Source organism: Corvus kubaryi, unplaced genomic scaffold, assembly GCF_017639235.1.
Source record: "Corvus kubaryi isolate FWS band 111438036 unplaced genomic scaffold, C.kubaryi_AGA036_p1.0 71, whole genome shotgun sequence".
Classification (NCBI taxonomy): Eukaryota; Metazoa; Chordata; class Aves; order Passeriformes; family Corvidae; genus Corvus; species Corvus kubaryi.
The window spans coordinates 9,192,360-9,217,458 of NW_024582059.1; the positions used below are offsets into that span (position 1 = coordinate 9,192,360).

A 25,099-nucleotide genomic window follows, 5' to 3' on the forward strand; every position below is an offset into this window, starting at 1 on the left:
TTCGGGGGAGAGCTCTTCCAGGCTGAGGAAAGTCTGAGCTTTATTACAGGTCCCTGGAAGTCTGTGGATGAGCAGCCAGGATGTCTTTTTTGGTCCCATTTCAGTCAGGTGTTCAGTGTAAAGACTGAAGACTGTGAAGCACAGAACGCAGCTCAGTGCAGCGTGTTCTCCCCTTGTGCAGCACATGCTCTTGGGAGCTGTAAGGTGTTTCCCATATAGTTCATGCTGTGCAAATTAAAAAAAATACAAATTGGTAAATGTAACTATAGGATGATGGGGCACTAGGAGCGAGCATTTATTTCTTTAGTGCAAACTCAAGTGACAACAGTGATAGGTTGGTTTAAGGTCTGTTTTGTGAAATACTCTTTTTTTGAAGGACATACCTTTGAAATCTGTGCAAGTGGAGGTCTCTAAATAATTAAGTGTGGAAACATCAACCAACATACAGGAATTCTGGTGTCTTTTGTAGCGTACATGTAGCTTACAGCCAGTTTGTCTTTTGAAAGCCATCTGTCCTGGTGTAAGCAATAAAATTTGCTGAATTCTTTGGTAAGATGACAGTGTTTTTAAACAGTTTACAAGAAAAACAACAAACACTCTAATAGCCTTGAAACTTCTAGTTTGAATTGTCTTGTTGCAGGTTCTGGGTTATTGAATTTCACTGTACCACCTTTCATTGAACTGGGATTTGAAAGACTGAAGTTTTAGACCTTTTTTCCCCTATTATCAATTAAATGTTGGCTTTAGTTTACTGATTGGTTATGCTGTTCAGTACTGATGGTTATGCTGTTCCAACATAGAGGATTTTTTAATGGGGAGGAGGGTGGGAGTTGAGTAAGGCTTTTTTTTTTTTTTTTTTTTTTTTTTTTTAACCTTTGGCATCCATTCTTGTACTTTAAAGGTAATTAAAAACAAAGGACTTATTTTACTGGTCAGCTTGTTACTTGGCTTACGTTGTAATATATTTATAGTAATTTTGGCTCTTGACTTAATTAATCTAGAGACTTTTGTTTGTTTAATTAGGCTTTTTAAATGGAAGTCATCAAGGTAATATCTTTTTCTTCTGGAACATATTTTTAGTTTTATAAGAAGTCATTATTAGGGAGATATTTTGCAGTGTTTAGGTCTCTTGACCCTTATCTTGTTGAAAATCTAGCTTCGGTAATCTTAGTATTAGACTGCTTTGTTCCACAGATTCTTTGGTAAATAGATTAATCTCTGGGTCTTGTGACTATTAATCTTGCTCTGCTGCTTAGGTTTGTTGAGGGATTTCCAGTAATTAGGACATCTTTGTGCTTGGTCTCAAAACAGTTACTGGTTTTTTTTGGGTGTTGTAATGGTGAAGTAGGAAACAACCAAATGTATTATTTGGTTACTTTTGCTTTTCATGTTGCATAAAAAGCTTATCAATATCTAAGTAGTTTTTTCAAGATACTGACCAGAGGCAGAACCTTCTAAAACCATATTAACTGCAGGATTCGGTGTTGAAATGTTCATGTAGGAGACATTAAAAGAAAAAAATACAGACTTCTTTTGAAAAGTGCAGGCACTTCATTGCATCTTCTGACACTTCACTGTGGTTGCTTGTAAACTGTGAGCTACAGCAAGGCTAAATCAAAAACTTTAATAAAGTCAAAACGTATTTCTACAGTAACGCGATTCTTGTTGAATGGTGCCTAGGACGTCAGACAATCACATGGTCTCTTCTTGCTGAGAGTTTATACTTGTCAAAAGGGCTTTTTTGATTTGCCTCCTCATAACCTTTTATTAATGCAGCATTCTGGAGAAACATGTTGGCACCAGGGGCAGTGGAATACTTCTTGTGAGGAAATCTTGTGTATGTTTTGTTGCAAGACTATTTCAGTATATTGCTTCCATTTATTTAATTTTCAACGTTTTACCATTGCTTCAGACTATTTTAGGGTGCTTTTTGGTGTCGAGTGAATAGAGAATAGAAGAAAAGTTTTGTGTGATGCTGCTTGGTCAGGATTATTGTGTTCATTGTGTAAATGGTCTACCCAGAACCCTTTTTCCATATGTGATTCATGTTGTTGTTTTCAGTAAAGCATGCACGCACCAACAAAGCACTTTCCGGGAGTTAAGTTGGATTTACGTGGGCCATCTCAGTGTTGTGAGGGAATTCTGAGACTTTCCTCTGCTGGCTTGAGGTCAGAAATAAAATTTATTCTTGGTAATAGTTGAATTAAGGATTCAAACAGCAGGCTGCTCAGATGAATGAAATGCTATTAACCAGAAGGCAATGAGAGCATTTTTTGTTATTTTAATTTGCTTAAGAGAATGAGATTACAGCCAGAAAATTGTCTTGTCTGACAGCCAGATACTGACTTCCTGGTCTTCCATTGCCAAATGCTCCAGCTTCTCCAGCTCCTCCCTCCCTGAGCTCTCTGCCAGCTCGCCATGAGAGCCAACAGTGGGAGCTTGGGCTAGTCCTTTCATTGTTTGTTGGGCAAAATGTTACCTATCATAGATCTAAGCATTGCTTTTTTGATAAGAGCTAAGAATTTGGATAAGCTGTGTTTATTTAAAAACTAGCAAAGCTCCAGTTTTCTTGAGGTCACCTTTTATTTGTAACATACAAAAGTATATTCATAACTTGAAAGCAAGTAGGATGCTCTGATTTGCTAAGGTAGAACTCACTTTCAGTTACTGGAGTAAGGAAAACTCTGTATTAAATATTAACTTTAATTTAGAAAGCCTGGAAAAGCTGTTCTTCTGTTTCAGATCATTTGTGTTGGTGTGAAGTACTTTACAGGTTTGGGTTTTATTAATATTTAAGGAGTTACTCTGTGAGTTTAAGAATCTGTGTAAATATTTGTGTTTTCAAGTGTTTGATGTTCCCAGCTTGTGCCTTCCTTGTGATTCTCTGCCCTTAAGGTTGTTGCTTTTGGTTTATTTGAAATTCTTCATTATTTCTCTCTGTTGTAAATCTTCCCTGCTGTCAGATAAATTTAAAACTAGCTAGTGGACTCATAAGTGACAAAAAAGGAGATATATACAGGACGTGTACAAAAGCCTCCTTTCTTCAATCAAAAGAATAAATATATTGTAATAAAAGATGGGGTCCTTGAATCACTTTTTTGATATGTACCTTTGAAAGACTTGTTTGTTAATAACTTTAGCTCTTACTATCTAATTTCTCTGAATTATATTCTGACTTCAGATCAGGTTTGCAAGTTTCATCAGTTCCTGTAAAGCTGTTAGCATAGTACTCATTTCTTTTTCTTGACAGCACGTAAAATTAAGCTTAAACTCAGGTTTTCTTTGCTGATAAACCTTTGTAATTCTGGTCAGACTTCTTCTGCAAAATGGTTTTTTTCAAGACTTCCTAGGTATAAGTGAATGAAGAAGAGAATTATAAGTAACTTTCGAAAAGTCTCTGAAATCAGATGTACAGCAACTCTACAAGTTTATTACTGTGACTTGTGCTTTTTTCTTTGGTTACGTCTCTGGATGAGTATTGAATGCAGTATTTGTTTTTATTCCCCTGTCCCTTGGGAATTCTAAATCACTTGCAGCAAAAATAAGACCAGTTGGCCTTAGATAAATTCCCAGTTACCAAGTGAGACCATACCAATGCCACAAGGTCATCAGCTATTGCCAAACCTTCAAAAGGAGAAATGCCTGAGGATCTGTTGTACAACAGTGCTGCTCAGAAAGTCCTTTATTCCGCTATTTGAAACATCAAAATGATGTAGTTAATTCCCCAAACACTTCATATCTTTGAAGTAACTCCAGAAAACTATTTCCAGAAAGCACAGAATGAGGAAAGCTGTACGCTTTCTTAGAGTAGCCTGAGCCAAGTATTGTCCTGTCACCTCCCTGCACCCTCACAGTTGTGACCATTCCCCCAGATACCAAAGGAGCACCCTGCCCAACACCTCCACCGTCCCCCATGATACAGTAAAGGATATCTTGTTGACCCTGAACTGCCTGGAATTACCAGCTGGTTCCCTAAAGGGCAAATGGTCTTTTCATATCATTCTGTGACTAACTGTGCTCCACATGTGCCCTGTGTGTGACTGTAACCTTAACCTAGTAAATAGCTAACCTCAAATAGCCATCCTCTTACCTCTTACTCAGCTGGTACCTTCTGTAAGCTCACAGTGCAAGTTAATAATTTCAGAGAGTATGTGTTCTTGCATTAAGGCTTGAGCTTAGAGTCTTGTCACGTGCCGTGGGAAAGAAAATCAAAATATCCTTGGAAAGAAACTGCTCTGTAATTTAAGGTTAGATATCTATGACTGCTTCATATATTAAAATGTAGTATTTCAGTGATTAACCCCCTCCCAAAAAACCCCCAAAATACAAACCAAGACATTTGCTCTTCTTGACTTATAAATTAACTCTTAAGTCCTAAAAAAACAAAACAAGAAAAAAAGAAGCAGAAAGGGAAGTGCAAGTCAATGGTAAAAAAAGTGCGGACCTTGACCCATGGGTTAGACAACTGTGCAGAGCCAGCTAAATCGTGACTGTAACCCTGGGGAATCTCCTCTGGCAAAACTTGCTGTTGAAACTGGAGGAGCAACTGTCTCTGTCTGTCAGCGTGGTCTTTCATCTGTACAGTACCCACCCGAGCAGAGCTGGCAGAAGAGAGCACATAGTACATGTGCTGCATCAGTACATAGCTTGCAATCATCAAGCGGTCTCTGGGAGGTTGCAAAAAGGTCTTCCCAATCCTCCAGGGCAGGATTTTAGTTTAGCAGGGCACTTGTGAGCACAGGTTCCCCCAAACTGCATGCAAGGCAGGTTTTGTGCCAGTGCGTACACTAAATGTAAGTGAGCAAATAGTGTTTGGCCAAAATGGAGTCAAACTGCAGATAGCTTAAATTTGTTATTTGTGACAGTGATCCATAGCCGAATCTTGCCTTATTTTCAGTTCATTCAGATGAGAGAGGAGCAGTGCAGTCTCGGTGTTCTGCACTCAAAGTACAGAAGGGAAGGAATCACAGAATATTTTGAGTTGGAAGGTACTCACAAGGATCATTGAGTCCAACTCTTAAGTGAATGGCCCATATGGGGATCAAACTCATAACCTTGGCATTATTAGCATCAAGCTCTAACCAGCTGAGCTAATCGAAGCTGCAGGGTCCCCTATCTGAGAACAGACATAAAGTATTTACAAAATTTACAAGAAAATTACTGCATTGCTGGTTGTTTTCATGGACACATCCAGCTTATGTGCTTGTTCTAGAGCTCCTGGCTGCTTTTTGTACCTTCACAAGTGCCAAAAAGCTTTAGTTGAGAGTACAGCTGGAAACTCCGTAGAACTTTTACCAGATTTTGCAGGATTTGGCTCACCATTAAATGTGTGGGGTCTTGGAGCTGCTGCTGCTTTCATTCAGACTTTTTCTAGTATCTGAGACTGCCAAGAGAGGTGACAAGTTCTTTCCTCCCCTGGTAGTTTCTTTAGGGCTGTTTTCTCTCTAGCAGCTGCTTTGAGACCTCTAATTCATTTCTATGCTGACCATCAACTCTGTGTCTGCCTGTTGGGGCTAAATGCTAGTATTACTGAAACTATAGAAAGGAATGCATTAGAAATAAAATGATTTCTTAGAATTAAGGATGAGGAAAAAGCAAATGGTAGATGTGTTTGCCAGTCTACAGCGATTGAGAGTTTTACAAAGGAGCCAAAACCCTCACGTCTTTCTGAAAAAGTCAAACTTTTGAAGTGGGTTAAGACTGCTGGTGAGGGAGGTAAGGTGGAGGGGCTAATGTGACAAGGTAAAGCCTTTGTCAGAAGCCCTCAGCTGTAATGCATGGATCTTGTATGTAGAAACAATGACTTCATAATCAGAAAACACTTGTTTGTATCATGTTATGGATGAAAAGTTTGCAGACTGACTACTGTTTCTTGAACTAGATAATTTGTCTGAGACTGCTGGCCACTTGCGCATTAAATAGATAAAATCTGTCAGACAAGCCACTCCTTGATGTGTGACACTAGAAATAATAATCATGATCTGTGTTAAATGTAACTGAGAATGTTTTCTTAAAAGGAAAAAGAAGACAAAAACCTGACTTCCCTGTCAGCTTACATGTGCTGTGATGATTTTTCAAAGAGAGGTCAGGTCCTGCAGGATGCTTTAGTTGAGAGGTAGCAGGCACACTCTGAGGAAAGCTTGTGATGATGCAGGGATGGTGTGAGTAACTACTGGGCTTTATTTTTGGACCTGGGGGCAGTGGACAGGATGCAGAAAGCACCTTGGATTTCCACAGAGCTAGTTTTGATCCAGTTCTGTTGCTCCTGAGCCGACTCCCTGTGGATCTGCCTTCTGCATCTCACTCTCCGGGGTTTCTGTGGCTTATTTCTCCAGCAGAGAAGTGCTGTGTAAATGTAGTGGAGGCTGTTGTGGGTATTGCCTGACTCCTGATTTAATGAGCCCTTCCATGTGGGGCTGGGGAGCAGAAACAATAATTAGCTCTATTGGTACCTACAGACAGCCATGGAGGCCAGAGCTAATAATAAGCCTGCCTGTATTTGGGTTCCTCGTGCTGAACACCATAGGTGTGGTGTCCTTGTGCCTCGCCCTTCCAGCCCTCGGCAGCCAATTCGCCTCAGTCACCACGGCCAGCCTTTGTAGGAGTCCTCTGCTGTTAGTCACACTGTCACTGGTCATCCCTCTTCCTCCTTGCCTAAAGCTCAGAATCGCTGGTGAGCATGGTGCATCCACATATCCCAGCAGATGCTGCTGCAGTAAGGCTCCTGGCTAGCACTTGTCTGGCTCCTGGAGGGGATGGCAGTGCTTCTGCATGGGTATCCCAATTTTTTTTTGTCATCCAACATCATCATAGGCCATTGTACCTTTAGGAAAGGTTCACTGCTGTTTGAAATCGCGTTTGTCACTCCTGTGTTCTTGTGTGAGACTTGGGAGAAAATGTGGGAAGGTGTTTGTTTCTTCCGTGTTTTAGGACATTCGAGGGCTGTGCAAGCAGCTTGGTCATATTTATTAGTACAGTTTTAGGAATGCTTAGATACTGATGTGGTGCTCAAACCTGCTTAAAGTTGAGTTCCTAATTACAAGGGCTTCTTGCCACTGAATGTGGTGTTCTGATGGCAGAGATTGCACCTATTGTCCATCAGAATGCTTTTGGGAGGGGTGTGATATTTCACTGCCATGCCTTCCCTGAGCTCTGTTTGGAGTTGTTTTTAATGTTAAAAGCCGGTCGTCAGACTCAGGAGATAAGCAGTAATCTCTGATTTCCTCTGATGAGGAATGTGCATACCTTTAGTGTCTGATTTTGGAGACAACACATGATTTTAAGTTGCTGTGAAGGTATGCACTTGGTTTAAGAACAAATGTCCTTTGCTCAGGAGTTGATAAGCAGTATCTTGTTAAGATTTGGTAAATCGATGGCAGACATATGCTCAGTCTAAATTAGTTTGCAAATCAACCGGTAAGTTTTTAAACCAATATCAAGAATTGGCTTAAAAGTTTATGAAAAATGATGCTTAAGAACTAGGCCAAAATACTCTGTTATGAAACCAAGGGTGTGTATTTTATTATACAAGAGGAATTCGGTGTTGTATCTCTAACACGTGTTTAACTTGCACTGAGCAAAGCATGTGACATATGGTTCTGCTCTGGAAAGACTATGGAAAAACCTCTTTCCCTTTAATATGGGTTGGATTAAGATTCTGAGAGGCTGCCTGCTGTTGTCCTGTGGACAGGGTTTTCATGTGTCGGTGTGTTTTTGGTTTCTGAATCCCACAACACTTGCTGTTGGTCCTTTGGAGGCTGCACCACCTGCTGATTTGTAAATGTCCGTCTTTGTTGGGGCTGGTGGGGGAGAGAAACGAGTATAACAAATGGAGGGACGTTTTTGAACTTCGGTAAATAAATAAAAATCAGCTGTGACATGGCAGCCACATGCCTCCCTAGCGGTTCATAGAAATTAAACTCCAGTTCGGGAGATGCTTTGTAGGCCAGCCTCGAGCAGTCACTGGTATTGTGATGCCTTGCGTTCTTAACTAGGAAGTCCCTGGTCACAAAAAAGTAACTGGCAATATCTGTCTCTTTATGGTTGTTGGTAGAGTTATTGAAAATACAGTGCCAGCCAAGTCAGGGAACAGAATAAGTGGCAGATCAGCTTAATTCACAGTTTCCAGCCTTTTCAGAATCTTGTGTGTGTGTGATAGTGAGTGAAAATAATTTCTGTGTGACCAACTCTGTAATCTGTGGTACAAATGCAGTGTTTTAAGGCATCGAGCTGGCTATTTGACAAACAGTATAGGTGTTAGGTCTTGGTGTTCAGCTGTCGGATGCATGGAAGTGGATTTGGATTTGGTGGATGCCTTCAGCAGGTGTGATGAGATGAAAAGGATTTCAAAGAGCTGAGGAAGAGCTATCTAGAGCTGCTAATGGGGGATATTTGAGAAGGGTGGTTTCAGATTCTCTCCTATGGTTTAACTGTACAGCCAAACTAGCTGAATGGTTTGTTCCCCCCAGAAGGAATATTTAGGGGCTGGCAGAGAGAAGTTTCACTGTGTGACTTCTCTTGTATTCTTTAAACTTCTGTGCTGTTCCTGATGGCTTTGCCTCGTGGGTGCTGAAGTCAGATCAGGGCAGTGTCCCCAGTAAACGCATCTGAAATATGGAAATTGATTCAACCCTGAGTAATACTTAAAAAAACAAACCCAAAACTCACGTCCCTATCAGAATTCTACCATTGCTTATAGGAAGTAAAAAAAACCAACCAACCAACCAAAAAAACAAAAACAAAAAACCTCAAAAAAACAACCCTAAAAGATAATAATTTGAAGTTATTAAATTATAACATTTCTGTTTTAGAAAATACCTGAGCTAAGAAATAAATTCAGGCTTGATTATTACTCTGGGGAAAGTACTTTAGTTTTCTGTTTGCCTCCTTTACACAGAGGAGTAATGCCAGCTCTGGAAGGATATGACCACCAGTAGCTTTTGAGATTAATTTTTGGGTGAGGAATGATTTGACATGCAAATATGTACTTTAGTGTGATCATTTGCTTGATAGCCTGGGAATAAATTTCATGTGACCTACTGTTGATGCTTCAAGTAAGATTTATATCTCTTGGAAGCAGTGCTCTGAAATGTGCTGGAAATTCATATGCTGAAAAAAAAAGAAAGAACGTGGCTCTTGGCTATCTTGTGTATTTAACTTCTGGCAAAATTCTATCCATCTAAATGAATCTTAATGCTTTTTTAAAAATCGTGAGTATAAAGGATGTATGTTGGAATATAAACTTTTGAAATTAGTTGTGGTACAATATTTTCTCTCTCTTCCTTGAGATTTTCTGTATTTTATGATTTTATTGTATCTGCTTTTTTTTTTTAATTCATAAATATAAAGAAACTGAGCAACATTATTTCCCATAAAAAACCCCCAAACTCTCAAAAGCAAAAAGAAATAGTGCAGTTTTACTTCAGCAAATACCCACTGTTGCCTTTGTGGTTGGAAAGGGGAACTTTATTTTTGTTTTGTTTGTTTAGTGTATTTGCTTTGGTTGGTTGTAAGCCAGCAATATAAAATGATTGTAAGTCAGCCACAGAAAACAAGTCACTGTATTTTCTGTTGATTATAGTACTACTGAGATATTTTTGTAGTAAGTTCTGGCAGAGCACAGTTCTCAACGCGTGCGGGTTCCTTTATTTCTGGATGTGAGTTGTCATGGTAATAAGCCAGGAGCTGCAGCTTGGAGCTCCTCAATGCTTAAGCCCAGCTCAGTGGTTTGTGACAAGTAACCTCTGGAGGAGCGATCAGGGTCTCCCCTGGCATCACGGGCTTCTAGAAAACCCCAGTTTACAAAGTGGAGGTGGCCCTGATGCTCTGGATGGTTCTGAAATGAGTGTATTGCTGGCTGGGTTGGGATTGAATTGTGCCTGGGAACTGATTTTTCTTGACCGGAGGGTGGAGCTTGTGTTTCAGGGTAGTTTTAGGATTTGTTTGGTTTTGGTTGGCAAGGGAAAAAATGCATGAACCAGAGGGTGAAGTGTGATGACATTTAGCACGTGGGACAGTGCTGAAACCCCCATTTCATTGCTGGGCTGCTCCTTCCCAACAGCACAAGGAGGTTTGTTCCGAGGTCTTGTTTGAAAAGCAAGGTGAAATGCAGTTGTGTCTGAGAAGCTTGGATAAATGTGAGCAGTCTGGACTGTTACAGCTTCAGATGCAGACAGATGATTGCAGGTGATTGTGCAGAGGTGACTTACTGGGTTACCCCTTCATCAGTTCAGGCACATTTCTGCCTTATCCTGGTACTGAATTTACAGTTTGTTCACAATGGAAACTTTAAACTGCTCACAGGAGCAATTACCACATATCAGTTGATGAATAGCACCTCTTCTATGTCCCTGTGACTTTTGCTCATGATTTGTAGTACCTGCCCCATGTAACACATCTGGTCCACCATGTGTTCATCCCCCATGAATACCAGTAGGCTACGGACTGTACCTTGGGATTTTTCTAATGATTGCAACACTTCTAACGATGCATTTGAAGAAGGAATACTGTGTAGCTGTGGCTGTGATGTTGAAGTCCGAGGACCCAGGCCTTACAGAAGCTTAATGTTTTTCAGAAAACAGATTGGCCACTATAATGGAGATTGTATGAAGGTTTCTTCTAGGTCAAGTTTGTAGTGATGTACCTCCTTCATGGCAAGTTTTTTGACTGGCTTAGTTATTCCTAGGTAGTGTGAGCTGTAGTCCTTGTGCATAAACTGGTATCATGGATATTAACCTGCCTGCTTTGAAACCTGTAGACTAATTAAGCACTCTTAAAAAAACCCCCCAAAACGCACGACTAAAAGTATCTGAGAACTGTCATATCTTAATCTTGCTCTCACAGCTCTTTTGGGGAATCCTCTAAGCACATCTAACTATTAACCCTACTTTTGGAAGGCAGCCTTACCTGATGCACCATGGTCGTCTTTTCCTGGCCACCTTGGTTGGTCCTGATGTTGATCTCTAGGCTGATGTCCTTTAAAGTGCTTCTGCCATCACAACTCCATGCCAACTAGGAGTTACTTTTTGACTGTTAACTCCAGGACATTTGTGTATCACTTCATTTTTCCCTGTTTTGTTCCTGATTTTTTAAAAAAGAAATCTTTTTTTAATTGAAAGCTGCCGATCTTTCAATTCAAATACTCTATATTTGAATAAACTTAAGTAGAGTCGATCTCTGCTACAAGTAGTTGTTTAAAAATAAGTACCACCGTGTTTAGTAGCTGATCTATTTGTTAGTGCAAGATTGATTTTTGTTTAATAGGATACTGGATGTTATTTAATATAGCTAGTAAAAAACGTGGGACAAATAACCGTATCTCAAAACAACTTGTGACTCTCCTTAGCATTAAAAAAAACCCCTCTGCAACAAAATATGTGAATATTTGTGCAATTAATGTGAAAATGGATTTAACAGCTTTAATACAAACCTCCGACTATTGGCAGTAAATATTAAAAGATGCAGAAAGACAACTCCATATATTTTTAATAGTGAATAACTGAAGTGCCTTTTATTATTCTGGACTATGCTGTCAGTAGGAAAGATCTTTTGTGGTGGAACTGTTTTGCTTGCATTTGGACATAGGATCAACCTTTGGATTTCTGACTACGGAACTTGGGCTTTTGTGTTAAGCATTTAATTGTCTGACTTCTGAGAGTCCAGAAAGCAGAAAAGAAATGCACTGCACTACCCTGCAATTTCCTCTGCTCATTAGTTTGCTCGTGGACTTCTATGACATGGCAGGCTTTAATTTCCCGTCTACCCTTTCCATGTTCATCGCGTCATCTTCTGGAATGGTTATAATAATGAATGTCTTAATTTTTTTTTTTCTTTATTTTGCTGAAAGCTTTACGACCAGCAGGATATGTTGAATCAGTTGGACTACTCTTAAGACAGTGTGAAAAGTCTGTTAGTGTGGGTGGGTCATTGAACCTTCCAACTCATTTTTGCACCCTTTCAATTAGAAAAAAAAATTCTAAAATGCAAAAATGAGTATGTATTGAGGTAAGCTCTTTAGAAAGAAAATAAATTCACAAAAGAAATAAAGTATCTTTGAAAGACAGGAAAGCTGATTTCAGTACCCTGCTGAAACATCACATTTCTCTGCAGTTGTTTCACGGTGATCCTATGGTGTTTCTCCAGCATCTGACATTGAAGCAGTAATTCAGTTAAGTCTTTGGAAAAGCATGGTTCTATTCTGTTCAGGGACTACTCCCAGGAAAATGGGATTTCTCCTTTTTCTTCATGAGGTTTTGGAGTTGCTCCTGATTAGCTTCATGCATGGGTACTTCAGTTCCAGATTAAAATTGCCTGTTCCTCCTGTTTCTAATCCAGTTTAAAAATTCCACCCATAACCCAGAACAAATATCCCCACCCTCCCCATGGCGTAGCTAAAAAATAACAATTTTTGAATGTCAACAACTGTTTTAACAAGATCGATACAATATCTCTTTTCCACTGCCTAGAGGAAATGAAGGCTTGGGTTGGCTGGATGGCCTGTAAGCTCCCTTCTGGTCAAGGCTAATTCCCAAGCTTAGCCATGCCTGGTTGCCGTGGAGTGATGTTTTGTCATGAATTTCTCAGAATGTAATGCATGTTAGTGGAAATACATACAGGTTTAAGATGGTAAGATTTTTCAGAACTTTCAGGTAAATTTACAAATCCAGTGTACTTCCTTAAAACATGGCCCATGGAATTTTCATTCATGTAAGTACCAATGAGGGTCATTAAACATATGTAATTTCACTTAAATATTTCATTTCTTTTCATATAGCTGCCAATTCAGCGTCAATAAATGATTTCCAATAACTTAGGCTTTAGTTTATTTTAAGCCACAGATCTTTATGTACAAAAGTAAGAATGGCTTGCAGAGAAATGTTGTAGCTCACAGTAAAGTTAAAAAGAAAAATTTATCTTAAATTGGTAGTATAATAGGTTGGATACTGGCAGGCTTCCCATGTGGCAGCCCCCCCATCTGAATTTGAAGGTCCTGGTGTAAGAACAAGAATGTTAAAAATTTGCCGCACATGACAAATAATTCTTTTTAATCTCTTTATGGCTCAGTGATAAGTGTGTGCATACCTGGGCATGCTCCTGCAGAACAGTTATGAGCATGTTCAGGTTTTTTTCCACTGCTGGCATACTGGAGGCGAAGATGAAATACTCATCTTCATGTATGCATGGCAGTGATTTTGGTATCAGCAGTACTGCATTTTTCTGTCACCATGGAAGTCAGTTTTTGTGGTTTGCTCCTGTCTTTTGGCAGGTCAGTATTTGCAAGATGTGAGCTCAAGGTGTGAGCGTTTAGTCCTCCTCAGGTCTTGCCTGCAGAGGGAGGTTTGGCTGGGGTAGCTGATGTGTTGTTCCCTGCCCTGCCCTGCCTGCACACCTTGCTGTGTCTGAAGGCAGTGACTTGTGTCATCTCCTGAGCTGCTCTGGGTGAGAGCCTGGCATTTTAGCGTGAACCAGATGTGAACAAACCTGTGTGAGAGTGGCCACGGCTCATCTGTGGGCATGGAAATTTTTGTGTAAGCTAGGTGGGATTGATGTTGCTATAGTCCAGTCTCTTTCTTTTGGTCATGCTGGCACTGCTTTGGCCTTGGTGAGCCAGTACAGGCAGCCAGACAGGGCAGTGCTAAATCAATAGTAGAACAAAAAGGAGTGTAAGTGCTTGGTAGAGCTACCCTAGTGGCTGAGAGTCATATGATTTCAGGTGCTGGCTGTGTGAAGAAACGGGAAAAGACAGGATCCTACAGTTACAAGGAAAGAGAGGCAACTTGGGTTTGGGTTGTGGCATCACTGCTCAGTAACAAGAAAAAACTTGGCATTGCTGCTCTTGTTAGTACATCACAATTTGGGGAGGTCCCAGTCTGAGCTAAAATAACTGTTAAGTCAGCCATATAGAAATGCCTCTTCCTGCCAGCAGTTTCATGGTCTGTTGAATCCCATCAAAGACGTGTAGGTCCCACCTCCTCCGTGCTGCAGGAGCGCTTGCCTCCGTTACCCCGACACTGCAGCTCGTGTCTCATGCTGCCCAGTGAGCGGCTCCAAGCTGGGTCCCTGCGAGCAGGTGCTCACCCTGGGGCCAGGGAGGTGGCAGGAGCCCAGCATGGAGGGACCAGGTGGGACCTCCTGTCCTCACAGCAGTGAAACTTGGGCTTGGGGTGTGGTCTGGAGTGGCCACATGTGATGGGGAGTGAGTATACCCCCTCCCCTTGGAGCCTGGTTCTCGGGGAGCCTGGTTCTCAGGGTGGTTGTCTGAATGTGAACTAAAGATAGGTTATTTTTAAGAGATCAGCCTTTCAAAGGACACCGAATGCTCAGCATACAGACCTTTTTGAGCCTCAGGTGAATATTAGGTGCTTTGAAAAGTTGGTTTTTTTTCTTTTTTTTTTTCTATCCTTCAAGACAGTGAATCAAGGAATTAGCTTGTTTTTTTATTTTTGCCTTTTGATTTGAAAGAAACCAAACTATTTTAAGATGAAAGCTGCTCTCTGCTTGTTTGCCACATCACAGAAATGAGTGAATTTCTTACTTGGAGAACAATGAATTTCTCAGGATTTTGCTTAACTGTGGCAAGGATGAATGGTTATGTTTGGCCTGTAGTTTTACACCTTAATGCAAACCAGGACTGAAAACAGTGTGAGCTTTCAATTTTTAGAGAGGTTTAAGTTTTTCAGTCCAAAATAAGTAATTTTCACCTCTCTGTCAATGTTAATAAAGTAAAAATGTCTTCATTAAGTTAGTATGAATTTGGGGCCAGCATTCTGGTTTGGGTTTCTCTGGTTTGTGTAACTGGCATTGCCAAATATGTTTGAAGCACAAATCAAATGGATAGAAAGTCTGGGCACAAAAGTAGACAGATTTTTATTAGCATGGAGAGCAGAGGTAAGGTTGCAGACCAGTATGTTTCTGCAGATCTAATTGAAGTTGAGCTATGTTAAAACTTGAGTGTCTGTTTTGTTTCAAAGTACAGTCAGAACTTTAAAGTGATCCATCTGACACCACAGAAACAAGCAAATTAAGAAATAACACTGAATTAAACAAATTTCATGCTGCTTCCCACACAGCAACCCAAGCATATGACTTTGGCTGCAGTACAGATTTAAGTGTAGATTAGATTTCAGTCTTTTAGCTTTCATTTAAATAAAAACATGCTTTAAAAGCTGCGCTTATTTGTGCTTTGCATTTCATTTTTGGATTTGGAGTTTCCATTGAGATGTTTTCTTCAAACTGCTGCCACAACCTTTATGTAGCAAGATCAGCTGAACCTTTGCATGGCTTTTGCCTTTTTTTTTTTTTTTTTTTTTTTTTTATTCTGCTGGCTGGATAAAACTAGAAAGCAGAAAGCTGGTAGTTCCTCTGCGCTTTTGGATAAGTAGTCCTTCCTGTAGCAGAATATTTAACCAATTGTAGCAGTGATGATTCCTCTTGACATGTTTAAACTCTTACAAAGTTACATTGGGAGCAATGAAGGGAGAAACTGGAGGGCATGAGGTTCTCTGGAGTTTCGGTGGCTCGCTCTGCCCCCCGGTGGCCATTCGGGTACGCGCCTTGGAAAAACAGCATCCGAGGAAGCCTCTGCGCTGCTGTCACCTGCCTACTCCCATATATCCTGGGCATTAGCGAGAGGCAGCTTTCGGGGACGCTGCGGACTGGCAGAAATGTCTGTGTAAGTCACAGGGGGCTTGAATTTAGCTGCTGCTCTAAGGGGTTTGCTTGACTAGTCGGCGTAAATCATGTTAGGCGTGTTATGTCCTTGAAAGAGAGAGTTCTTTTCCTGAGGAATTTAGAAGTTTAGCTTTTGTCAAGAGTCTTGAATATCAAAATCAAAAACTTTCATAGCTCACATGCCTAGGTTTATGTGCCTGTGTTATTTTTGTGAAATGGTTTCATTTCCAGCACTTGGAATCTGCTTAGGATATTGCAATATTTGACACAGATGTTTCTGAAGGACTCTTGCATTCTGTCAATTCACTTTGAATTAAGAAGATGAAACAGCTATTTGTGTTCGATAATGAGTGTTTTTTGCCAAGTAAGTGCAGCATAGTTTTTCCTGAGATAAATGGAAAACTGATGTGACCTAACAACAATAACTTGACATTCTGATTTTATTTTTTTTAAATTGCTTTCCTCCTCTTTAATGCTGCAGGCTGACTGGAAGTGTGCAGAGCCTGCTGACCACATATGAATATATATTTGCTCTTTTGACTCTACTGTAGTGTTTTTTACTTTGCAGTATTATGGCGAAGTTGATTGAAAGGGGTGTTGCTGTTTTTTTGTTACTTCAATTTCAATGCCGAACTTTTGGTGCTAGAGGGAGCTGTTCCCTGCCAGACGCCTTTGGAAAGACACCGCTTAAGGCATGGGCAGCGGCTCACTTTGGCACTTGTCGGAAACATCCAGTGCATGGCAGCTGAGGTTTTAGAATGTTTTCTTGCTGCCTTTTTTTTTTTGTTTTCCAAATCGAGAAAAAAGCCCCTCACCTTAGTTCTCAGCGACAATATATCTTTAGCCAGCAGCCATGATGGAAGCACGAGTAAAGATTTCATTAGCTGTGTTTTTTCCTCACCCCTCCCCTTTATTAGAGCTCTTTAGAGGTTTTCTTTCTTAAAAAATCTCTCTTTATCCCCCTTTTTTTGTTGTTGTTTGTTTTTGTTTGGTTTTTTTTTAAGTCAAGGACCTCCACCATCTGCAGTTCCTCATCTGGGCACCTATGGGACATTGTATTTGCAAATAATTGACAAGTATGCTTGTATTTTGAAAGGGAATTACTTATGAAAAGAAACCAAAATGAATTCTCTAAACATACCTTGTTTTTGCTGCTTTTGGAATTGGTCAGAATGATTTAAGGCTGGGCTGGATGAGGCTTTGAGCCACCTTGTCTAATGAAAGGAGACCCTGCCCATGGCAGGGGTGTTGGAATTATGATCTTTAACATCCCTTCCAACCCAAACTGTTCTATGGTTCTGTGACTCCCTTCACTGACTTAATGCATTCCCCCTGCTCTGAGTCACTTCAGCTGCATTTCTCTCGGAACATAGCCTGTGTTCATCACTCCTTTGTACATCTGTGGGGTTGGTCGCCAGGTTTGTCTCTCCCATCACAAACTACATACCCATCGATCCACTTTAAGGTCTGTAAGCTAGCATCCTTAATGGTTCTCTATTCTTCTGTGAATACTTTACAGCAGATAAAGTTTCTGCCGCTCCAGAGCAACCTCCGTGCAAGCTGCTGGCAGAAGGTTACTCTCCCTTTTTCTCTGCTTGTTGTTAGAGAGGCTTGCTGGAACTGAGTTAGAGCAGCCCTTTCTGGCCGGGCTCTTTTCCATGTAAGATGCTGCTATGAGCATCCAATCCTCAGTGGTCTGCTCCCAGCTTCCCAGGGCAGCTGTTGGCTTGTGCCGTGGAGTCCGGCATGTCTGGCTGAGCAGCAGCGGTGCCACAGGGACTGTCTGGCTCGCATCTCACCCTGCCGCCAGCACAGGGCTCCCGGGAGCCTCTGCTCACCTCCAGCCTGTCTGCCGAGTGAGCAGGTCACTGACTACAGCAGACATGGCTTTTCACACACTTTTATTAGTATGAAAAAAAAAGTGAAAAGGTGAGCAACTACTGTATTTTCTCTTCAAAACCCTCTGTGCGCAAAGCCCCTCCATCCCAATACATGCATAATTACTTTTGTCTTTGATGTGCCCTCCACTTCTTCGAAGGACCAAAGCCTCTAGAGGACAAGGGAACAGAAGGGCTGGAATTGAAGTGAAATTGCAGCACTTTGGCTTGTGCGTTCCTTCTGCTTTTTCAAACGGAATGTTTGCCTTTTCCACTGTGAGAAAAAGACATTTTTGTTACAGAATGAGAGACACCTATTTAGCCTTAGCCATTGAGCGTAACTCCTGGTATCTTTTCTGATCTGTACCATGGGTTTAACAAGTACAGCACATTCCTACACTTAATGTATTTAAGTGGATTTTCTTTCTCTTTCTTAAATTCAAGTTCTCTCTGTGATTTCAATCTTTTGTCTTTGCCCAAAGAGCATTCTTTCATTGTGTCTAAAAACAAGTATTTCTGTACTTTTTAGGCAATTTTAAATACACAAATATTTCACAGTGATCAAATCCTTCACGAATTTCTAGCTTTGATATATTCCATTACTTGAAAACATCTTCTTACAGTAAATTATAAGAGTTGTGTTTGGTGCTAGTTTATTCTCAACTTTGTCAGCCTCAGTTAGTGGTTGTGGACTGTTGCTCTGATTTTTAATGAATTATAGATCATACTTTGTCTCTCAACTAGCAAGTTTTAAAATAAGAAAAAGGATGATGAAACAGCATGAAATCCATGAGCCAAAGTTAAATCAGTCTAAATAGAGGTTGTTGGCTTCACTGAAGTTTTCTCTTAAGCACTGTAGTTATTTTAAGTGTAACTTGAGCGAAGCCTCTAGCCTGACATTAGTGTTTCCACAGTTGCATTTTAGGAAATTTTAGTCTTGGATGTTGTTTTCATATCTTTATTAATGTTTTGTCAGCTGGATTTTGGACGTCCACAATGGTTAAATATAACACTTCACCATATTGTAACAAGGATCATATTTGACTTTTTTTATTATCTCATGCCAATAATTTTCTGTTTATGCCAGCTTTTTTTTTTATTTAAGATTGTGGCTTATCTTCCATTTGAAGAGGATGCAATTTTAGAAATATCTCTGTACAATGGGGTATTTTGTTAGACGGTGTTGTACTTTTTTTCTTTTCCCCTGAACATGAAAAGATCGGTTCCTTTATGACTTTGCTTTACAAAGTAAATGAAAGTTTTTTGGGATGTTGGCTTTGGAAAGCAGGACTGTGATAGTTGCAAAGTAGTTCTTTGTAATTCTGGACTAGGCTTGTTTTCTAGACATAGAGTAATGACAGCAAAAGCAGAAAGGTTTCTGTATTTGACGTGGACGTGCTATCATTCTTCCTCGTGTAAAGTTCCAAAGTATAATCAAAGGTGTTCCTGTAGTTTGCCTTTAACCTCCTGGAAGTGTTCCTACTACCCCTGTTAAGAGAGCTTTGGATGCTTTTAAAACCAGCATTTTAACAGCTTGTACCAAACTGAGAATACTAATAATGTTTTCCTTATTTTTGTAGGACTTGGAGATTGTGTATTCATATTTACATGGAATGGAAGCATTGTCTAATCTGAGAGAGCATCAGCTAAGGTATGATACTTTGTCATTAAAAACCATATATGTTAATGCATTAACAAGGCAAAGGAACAGTAATTTTGGTAACCATATACTACTCTTGTGTACCCTACCTCAAACTGCCTACCACTGCATTCTTCTATTCCCTTCTTTATTTTCCTAACTCTTCCTCCTTGTATGTGTGCATAGTGTATCTCTATCTGTTCTGTCCTTCCTATTTCTGCCTAGTATGGATGTATTTGTTTTCTTTTCAAACTTCTGGACTAGAGATAAATGCTTTACGTACAGAGTACAAGCCCATATATTGATGAAATCATTTATGTAATATATAATCATGAGAGCAGAGTCTGTTTTTCAGCTTCTGTTTCAGTTTGTGCCTACTTTTGTTTGAAATTTTAGACACATTATGTACAACACATGCAAATAGTATTTAGTAATAATACTTGATAAATGTTATCCACACTTTTTTATTAAAAAGCTTCTTGATTTGAAACAAATAAATTCAAGTCAAAACTTCCACGAGAGCTTCCTATTTTTTTTGGTAAAGACTTGTGTTTGTTTGATTTTTAAGTTATTGTTTCAGTTGTCGTCACACAACAGCTTACATCATTTTACAGCAGAGGTTTCTTAAGGGTATTTGGGCATTAATGTGAGGCTGGCAGCTACAGAAAGAGGCCAGCACATCTCCTGTATGCCCTGTGGGTAGAGAGGGTGAATAACTGCTGTTTTATGTCCTGAGCTTTGCCAACATTTGCCACATCTGAAGATGCTGAAGCAACTTTGCCTTGATTAATGCTGGTTTAAGTTCTAATTTCTGGCCTCTTGCTTTGTCATTCTGTGGGAGTCCACATTCCCAAGCCAATATTCTGTAATTCGGAGAAAATAAAAGGCAGGGTTTTCTTTCTTCCAAAGTGCTTGAGACACATTTTGCAATGTGAATGTTAACTTCAAAGAAGTCTCTGTAATTATTTTTGCTTTGGAAGGAGGCCATGGTCCCATTCAGTTAAAATATTTTGTGTTATGTTATTATATAGTGCAATACTTCTAGCACATGAAGTTTTGCATAGCTGGAGTTGAATTGATGTTAACTTGTTTACAAAGATCAAAGTCTGCACATATGGTTGTGTGGTATGTTGATGTGTGCTTCTTGGCTTCCTGTGCAGCATGAGGTTCTTGCTGAGGAATGTGAGGAACTCACTCTCCCAGCATAGTGAATTCCTCAAAGAGAGCTTCTGTTTACAGTACCATACATGGAAAAGGCTGGGCTCCCAGCAGATGCTGGACTGAAAGCTTTTATAGTATCTTTTAGGATACAACTCTTCTTGTGGCAGTGGAATGCCACAAAAACCTCTGAGAATCATTAAAACCTAGTGTATTAAATGTAGCCTCTAGTAGTGAATAACTTACCATATGGCTTGCTGGTGATCTCATCTGTAATTTATTACATTTGTTTAGGAAGCGGATAAAGATCACGTTTGAGTGATTGAGCAAAAATTGGACACCAGTATTGACCAGAACTAATGCAGTTTTTCAAATATTTAAGGAAGCAATCTAGTTTGTACTACTTAGTCACTGTAATTTCTAGCTGTTTCACTGTAACACAAAATTTGAAATGCTTGGCTACCTCTGTAAAAGGCATTTTCTCCCCTATTACTGTCCTAAAAACGGGACCCAAAATGCTGTAAAACTCAGTGCCAGTGGTGAACTTGCGTGACTTTATCAAGAATGTGCTTCCTTCTATCCCAATTCAGAGGGGAACAGAACTTGCTTGTTGAAGTGATTCTGTTTCCTGTGACTCCTGCTCTTAGATGGCACATTGCCCAGCATAGTTTCAGACCAGTGGGGCACAGACTATCCTTGAGCAGTATTTAAATTTTTAAATCTGACTCCTAGCAATAACTTCTCTTCTGGTATCTTCTCACCAGTGACTTCATGTCTGTGCTCCCCTTCCCTCTCAAAACAGGATCAGAGAGGGAGGATGAAAACCCAGGAGGTAGAAGCAGACAGTAGCTTTTCAGTGTCGGTAAAAGATTTTTACAAGACCCAGTTTTATGGTAAAGTGTCTGAAAAAAGATGGTTCTGTGGTTCAAAGCTTTTTTGCTGTGCCAGGATGCAAAAAGATTTTTCATTAGCTGAAATTGATATGCAATACATAATGCTTAATTTTGTACAATAGAGATATTTTTCTGTAAGAAAAGTTCTCAAAGATGGTCCAAAGTGTAGATCTAAAATACCAGGGTCTGGGAAAGTCTGTGGTAGTAAAACTTGATTCTTAATTTTTATATCTATCTATTTGCAAGCAGAGTTAAGATTTTCAATTTTCTAATAACAATTTATGAATAGTCATGATACCACTATAAGCTTGCCTCTTCTGAACAGAAAAATCATTATTTCTCAGTGGGCTGAAGTAGAAAGTAAAATCCTGTGAGAGAGGAGTGCTATGGTGACTCTTGTAGCAGTCTGTTGACTACTGAAATGAATGATCTAGGAAATGGCAATTGAAAGTTACGTCAAACCCAGACCAATTCTTACAGGCCTCAAATCAACTTTTTTAGACTTTTGCCTGAGCAGCAATTCTTGAGTGCTTTTGTCTGCTTATGATATTACTGCTGGCAGCTGATGATTGATACAGCGAGACTCTGATGATGGATTATGTGAGGAAAGAGAATTTATTTCCAAAATTTAAATATAGTTCCTTATTTGAATGTTCTCATGAGCCTCTTAGGTAAATCTCTGTCTGACTGTCAAATAGCCTTGGGGTTTGCAGTCTGCTTCAGAGCTATAGAAAGGCCAGGGGAAGCAGGGGGATTTGTTTTGTCCCCAACCCCCAGTAATTCGCAGGGCTCTTTCCTTAAGGCAATAGACAGAAATGGCATTGTGATTTTTCTACATCAAGTTAACATTGCATTTCCTAGTATGTGGTAAGTTCTATTATAGTTGCTCTCTATTATGCCACATTTGTCAGGCAGACAGTGAATACGAAAGCACTTTAATCCTCTCCTCTAGACAGAGGATTTTCCTGCAGGAAATTCTCTCTCCTTTGAGCCCTCTGGGATTTCAGCATTAAAATCTCATGGTAATTTTCAAGTTGCTGAATTTTAGCAAAATGAGAAGCATTGGTTTACCATGCAACATAATTTCTTGTTTTATCTCTTGGGCCTGACTTGAAAAAGAGAGCAGTTTCTGTATTGTATCTCTGATTAGTGTTGCACATAATGAGTTTCCAACGGTTTCTAAAATTCAGAATTGTTTTTATAAAGCTACTTGCTTTTACCACATCACTTTGTAAAATGAGATCTGTATAATTTTTACTTATTTTTTATAGAATTTTTTATGGGAACAGCTACATCTAGTGTCCTTAAATCAAATCTGATCTTGGATGAACTAGTAACTTAGGTGCTTAGATTTTACAATTTGTTCCCTTAAATTATGAATCGGCTTGGATTTAAATTAGTGGTTAGTTTCTGTAAGTGCTGGAGTTACCTGTGGAAATGCTGAGTAACTTTAGAAACTGAAGTCTTTGTGACACTGATAGGAGTCATAACTAAAATTGACTTCTTCTCTTTCAGACTGATGTGTGAAACTGTTAGATACGAAAGGCATGAAGCAAATGAAGTTCTCTACTAGTAAGTATTTCTGCTTCCTTTTGTATGATGTTCAAAGAATTAATTCATATTAAAGTGACTTGAGGACTGTTTAATGCCAAAATTCCTTGCTGAGTGCACAGTCTGTAAATATAGATGATCCACTTCATTTTAATCATCAAACAGCGGAGAAATTTGCTGGTGCCAGGGAGCTCTTGCTTGGTGGTGCATGTTGTGCTAAATTTATATAAAATTAGAGGATGTGAGATGTCTTCTCATTAATTGTCATTTTGTCTTACTTCAATTTTGCGAAAGTAGTAGTGATCAGCTTTTTGTGCCAGTGGTGCCAAATTGACAAATCTAACATGGTTTATAATTAGCAGGGATGTGCTCTAGTGTCAGCTCAGATTTACAGTAGAGATCTGAGAATTGTAATTGCTTCATTTATGGACGCAATTTATTGAAACAAAAGGCTTATCAGATTCTTACTTGCTGCCCCTAACCCAGACTGTAAGCACATATTTTTCTAAGTTGTCTGGCATTATTTGAACATTTAAGCATACAAAGAATACACTTGTATGCCTTCTTTAGTACGTGTGTGATTTTTCCTATACGGAGCGTCAGGAGGAAGATGTGATTGAGTGAGCTCAAATGCTGGGCCTTGACCATTCAGCAAAGTTAAATTAAGGTCTAACGAAACCCAGTAATGTTATGTATGGGAAATACACAAGGTCAAAATCTATAGGTGGATAGATAAAATCTATAGGTGGATAGATAATTTTAATTAGACCAATATAATCTTTATTCATTTTACATACTAATTTGCTAGGGACCATTGTGCCGGTGATTTGTCCTTTTCTAGGTAGTTGGTTTGTGTCTGTTACATATAATAGAGATTTTGTTTAGAACCAGTGTTTTGGTCATTCTAACCACTGACTTAAATTTGAATTATATGCTGAATGAATCCATACTGCTAGCTAAGCATATACTCAGTGCAAGCAAAAATTATGGAAAAGATGTGCCTGAAAAAATACAATTTACAAACAGGAGATTGTGAAATCTGGGTTAACTGGAAGTGCATTTTGTAGTTCTTTTGCACTGATTTCCTTTGTCACTCCTTTCATGTGACTTCATCTTCACTTTGATTGTTTGCCTGTCATTCCTGTTTAGTTGCTTCTTGACATCTTTTTTCCCCATGATTTATTCAAAAGATTTAATGGGCAGTTTGGCAGTTTCTGGATATAGATGCTAACGCAAAATGTGCTTGTTCTAGCATTTTGCATGTCTGATTTAATGTTTAATGGGCTAAACCTGAAAGTTAACAATTAATATTTTTCATTAAAAAAAAAAGAAGAATTCCATATTTTGAAACTAAAAATATATGTTCTGTTACTCTGAGCTGTAGCTTTACTTTTTTTTTAATGAATAATTTGAGTTCTACTTAGTAAGAAAGTCCCATGGAACCTGCAGTCTAATTTCAGTGCTCTATTTTTAGGATAATGAACTTGGAGGGATCCTTTTTTTTTTTGTTTCACAAATTCAGCCTATGTGTTGAAGATGTACTCATCTGAAAAACAGAATTCCAGTTTTGCTATGTACATGTTTGGAAAAATTCTTTTGAGTACTACATGAGAGAAGCAAAGTGATAGCCAGGCTAGGATCAATCCACTCAGTCAGGAGCTATAGGAAATCAGCTTGGAACATGCAACCTGGTTACTTTTTAATGAGCATATCAGAGTTTATCACTTGATGCTCTTATTTTCATCATGAAGGCTAAAAGAGCATTACGTTTTAACGTTTTAGATTGTTTTTTAAGTTACAACTTCTTCCCCCCCTTCCATGATGGGATATTTGCATTGAAATCTGAAATTGGGTGCTATATCTATTCAAATAGCTGCAACTGTTGGAGCTGTTAATTGACCTGTGTGTTTGACCTCCCTGAGGCACAACTTAATGTCTCAGTGCAGAAAAGCTAAATCTTTATCCCTAAATGCTAATGTGCAGACTAATGCAGTTGCACTGTTCATTTGATCAAAAATCTTTCATTTTGAAAACCGTGTGCCTATCTGCCTTGTCAGTGGTATGTATAGAAAAGTAAGTTTCTATTGCGTGTAGCAGTGCTGAAAATAATTATGTGCATTCCTTACAAGCACAGCAATTATTTTATCCTGCATTAAAAAAACAAAAATAAGTTGTTAATTTCCATAGTAGTTCTATAGATTTATTTTTTTATGACCAAAGGGATAAAATGGAGCACGTTGTTTAAAACTGGCTCATCTCATCTGCATTTACTTCACTATCAGCGGGTGTACATGGTAGCGACAAATTCTCAA

The 25,099-nt window shown here is 39.3% G+C and overlaps 1 protein-coding gene across 11 annotated transcripts in view; it reads left to right on the forward strand.

Annotated features, from left to right (window-relative positions):
- The window catches only part of RAPGEF2 (Rap guanine nucleotide exchange factor 2), a 186,520-nt gene that overhangs the window by 37,539 nt on the left and 123,882 nt on the right, over positions 1 to 25,099 (forward strand). For 8 of the 11 annotated variants that reach the window (XM_042049449.1, XM_042049453.1, XM_042049456.1 and 5 more), the window contains exons 1-3: positions 15,476 to 15,670; positions 19,127 to 19,197; positions 22,752 to 22,808. In XM_042049449.1, coding sequence (XP_041905383.1) covers positions 15,491 to 15,670; positions 19,127 to 19,197; positions 22,752 to 22,808 — 308 coding nt within the window. In that variant the 5' untranslated portion in view covers positions 15,476 to 15,490. Of the gene's footprint in view, positions 1 to 15,475; positions 15,671 to 19,126; positions 19,198 to 22,751; positions 22,809 to 25,099 lie in introns of those variants that run through there. The other 3 variants (XM_042049455.1, XM_042049457.1, XM_042049458.1) reach the window with 1 other exon arrangement.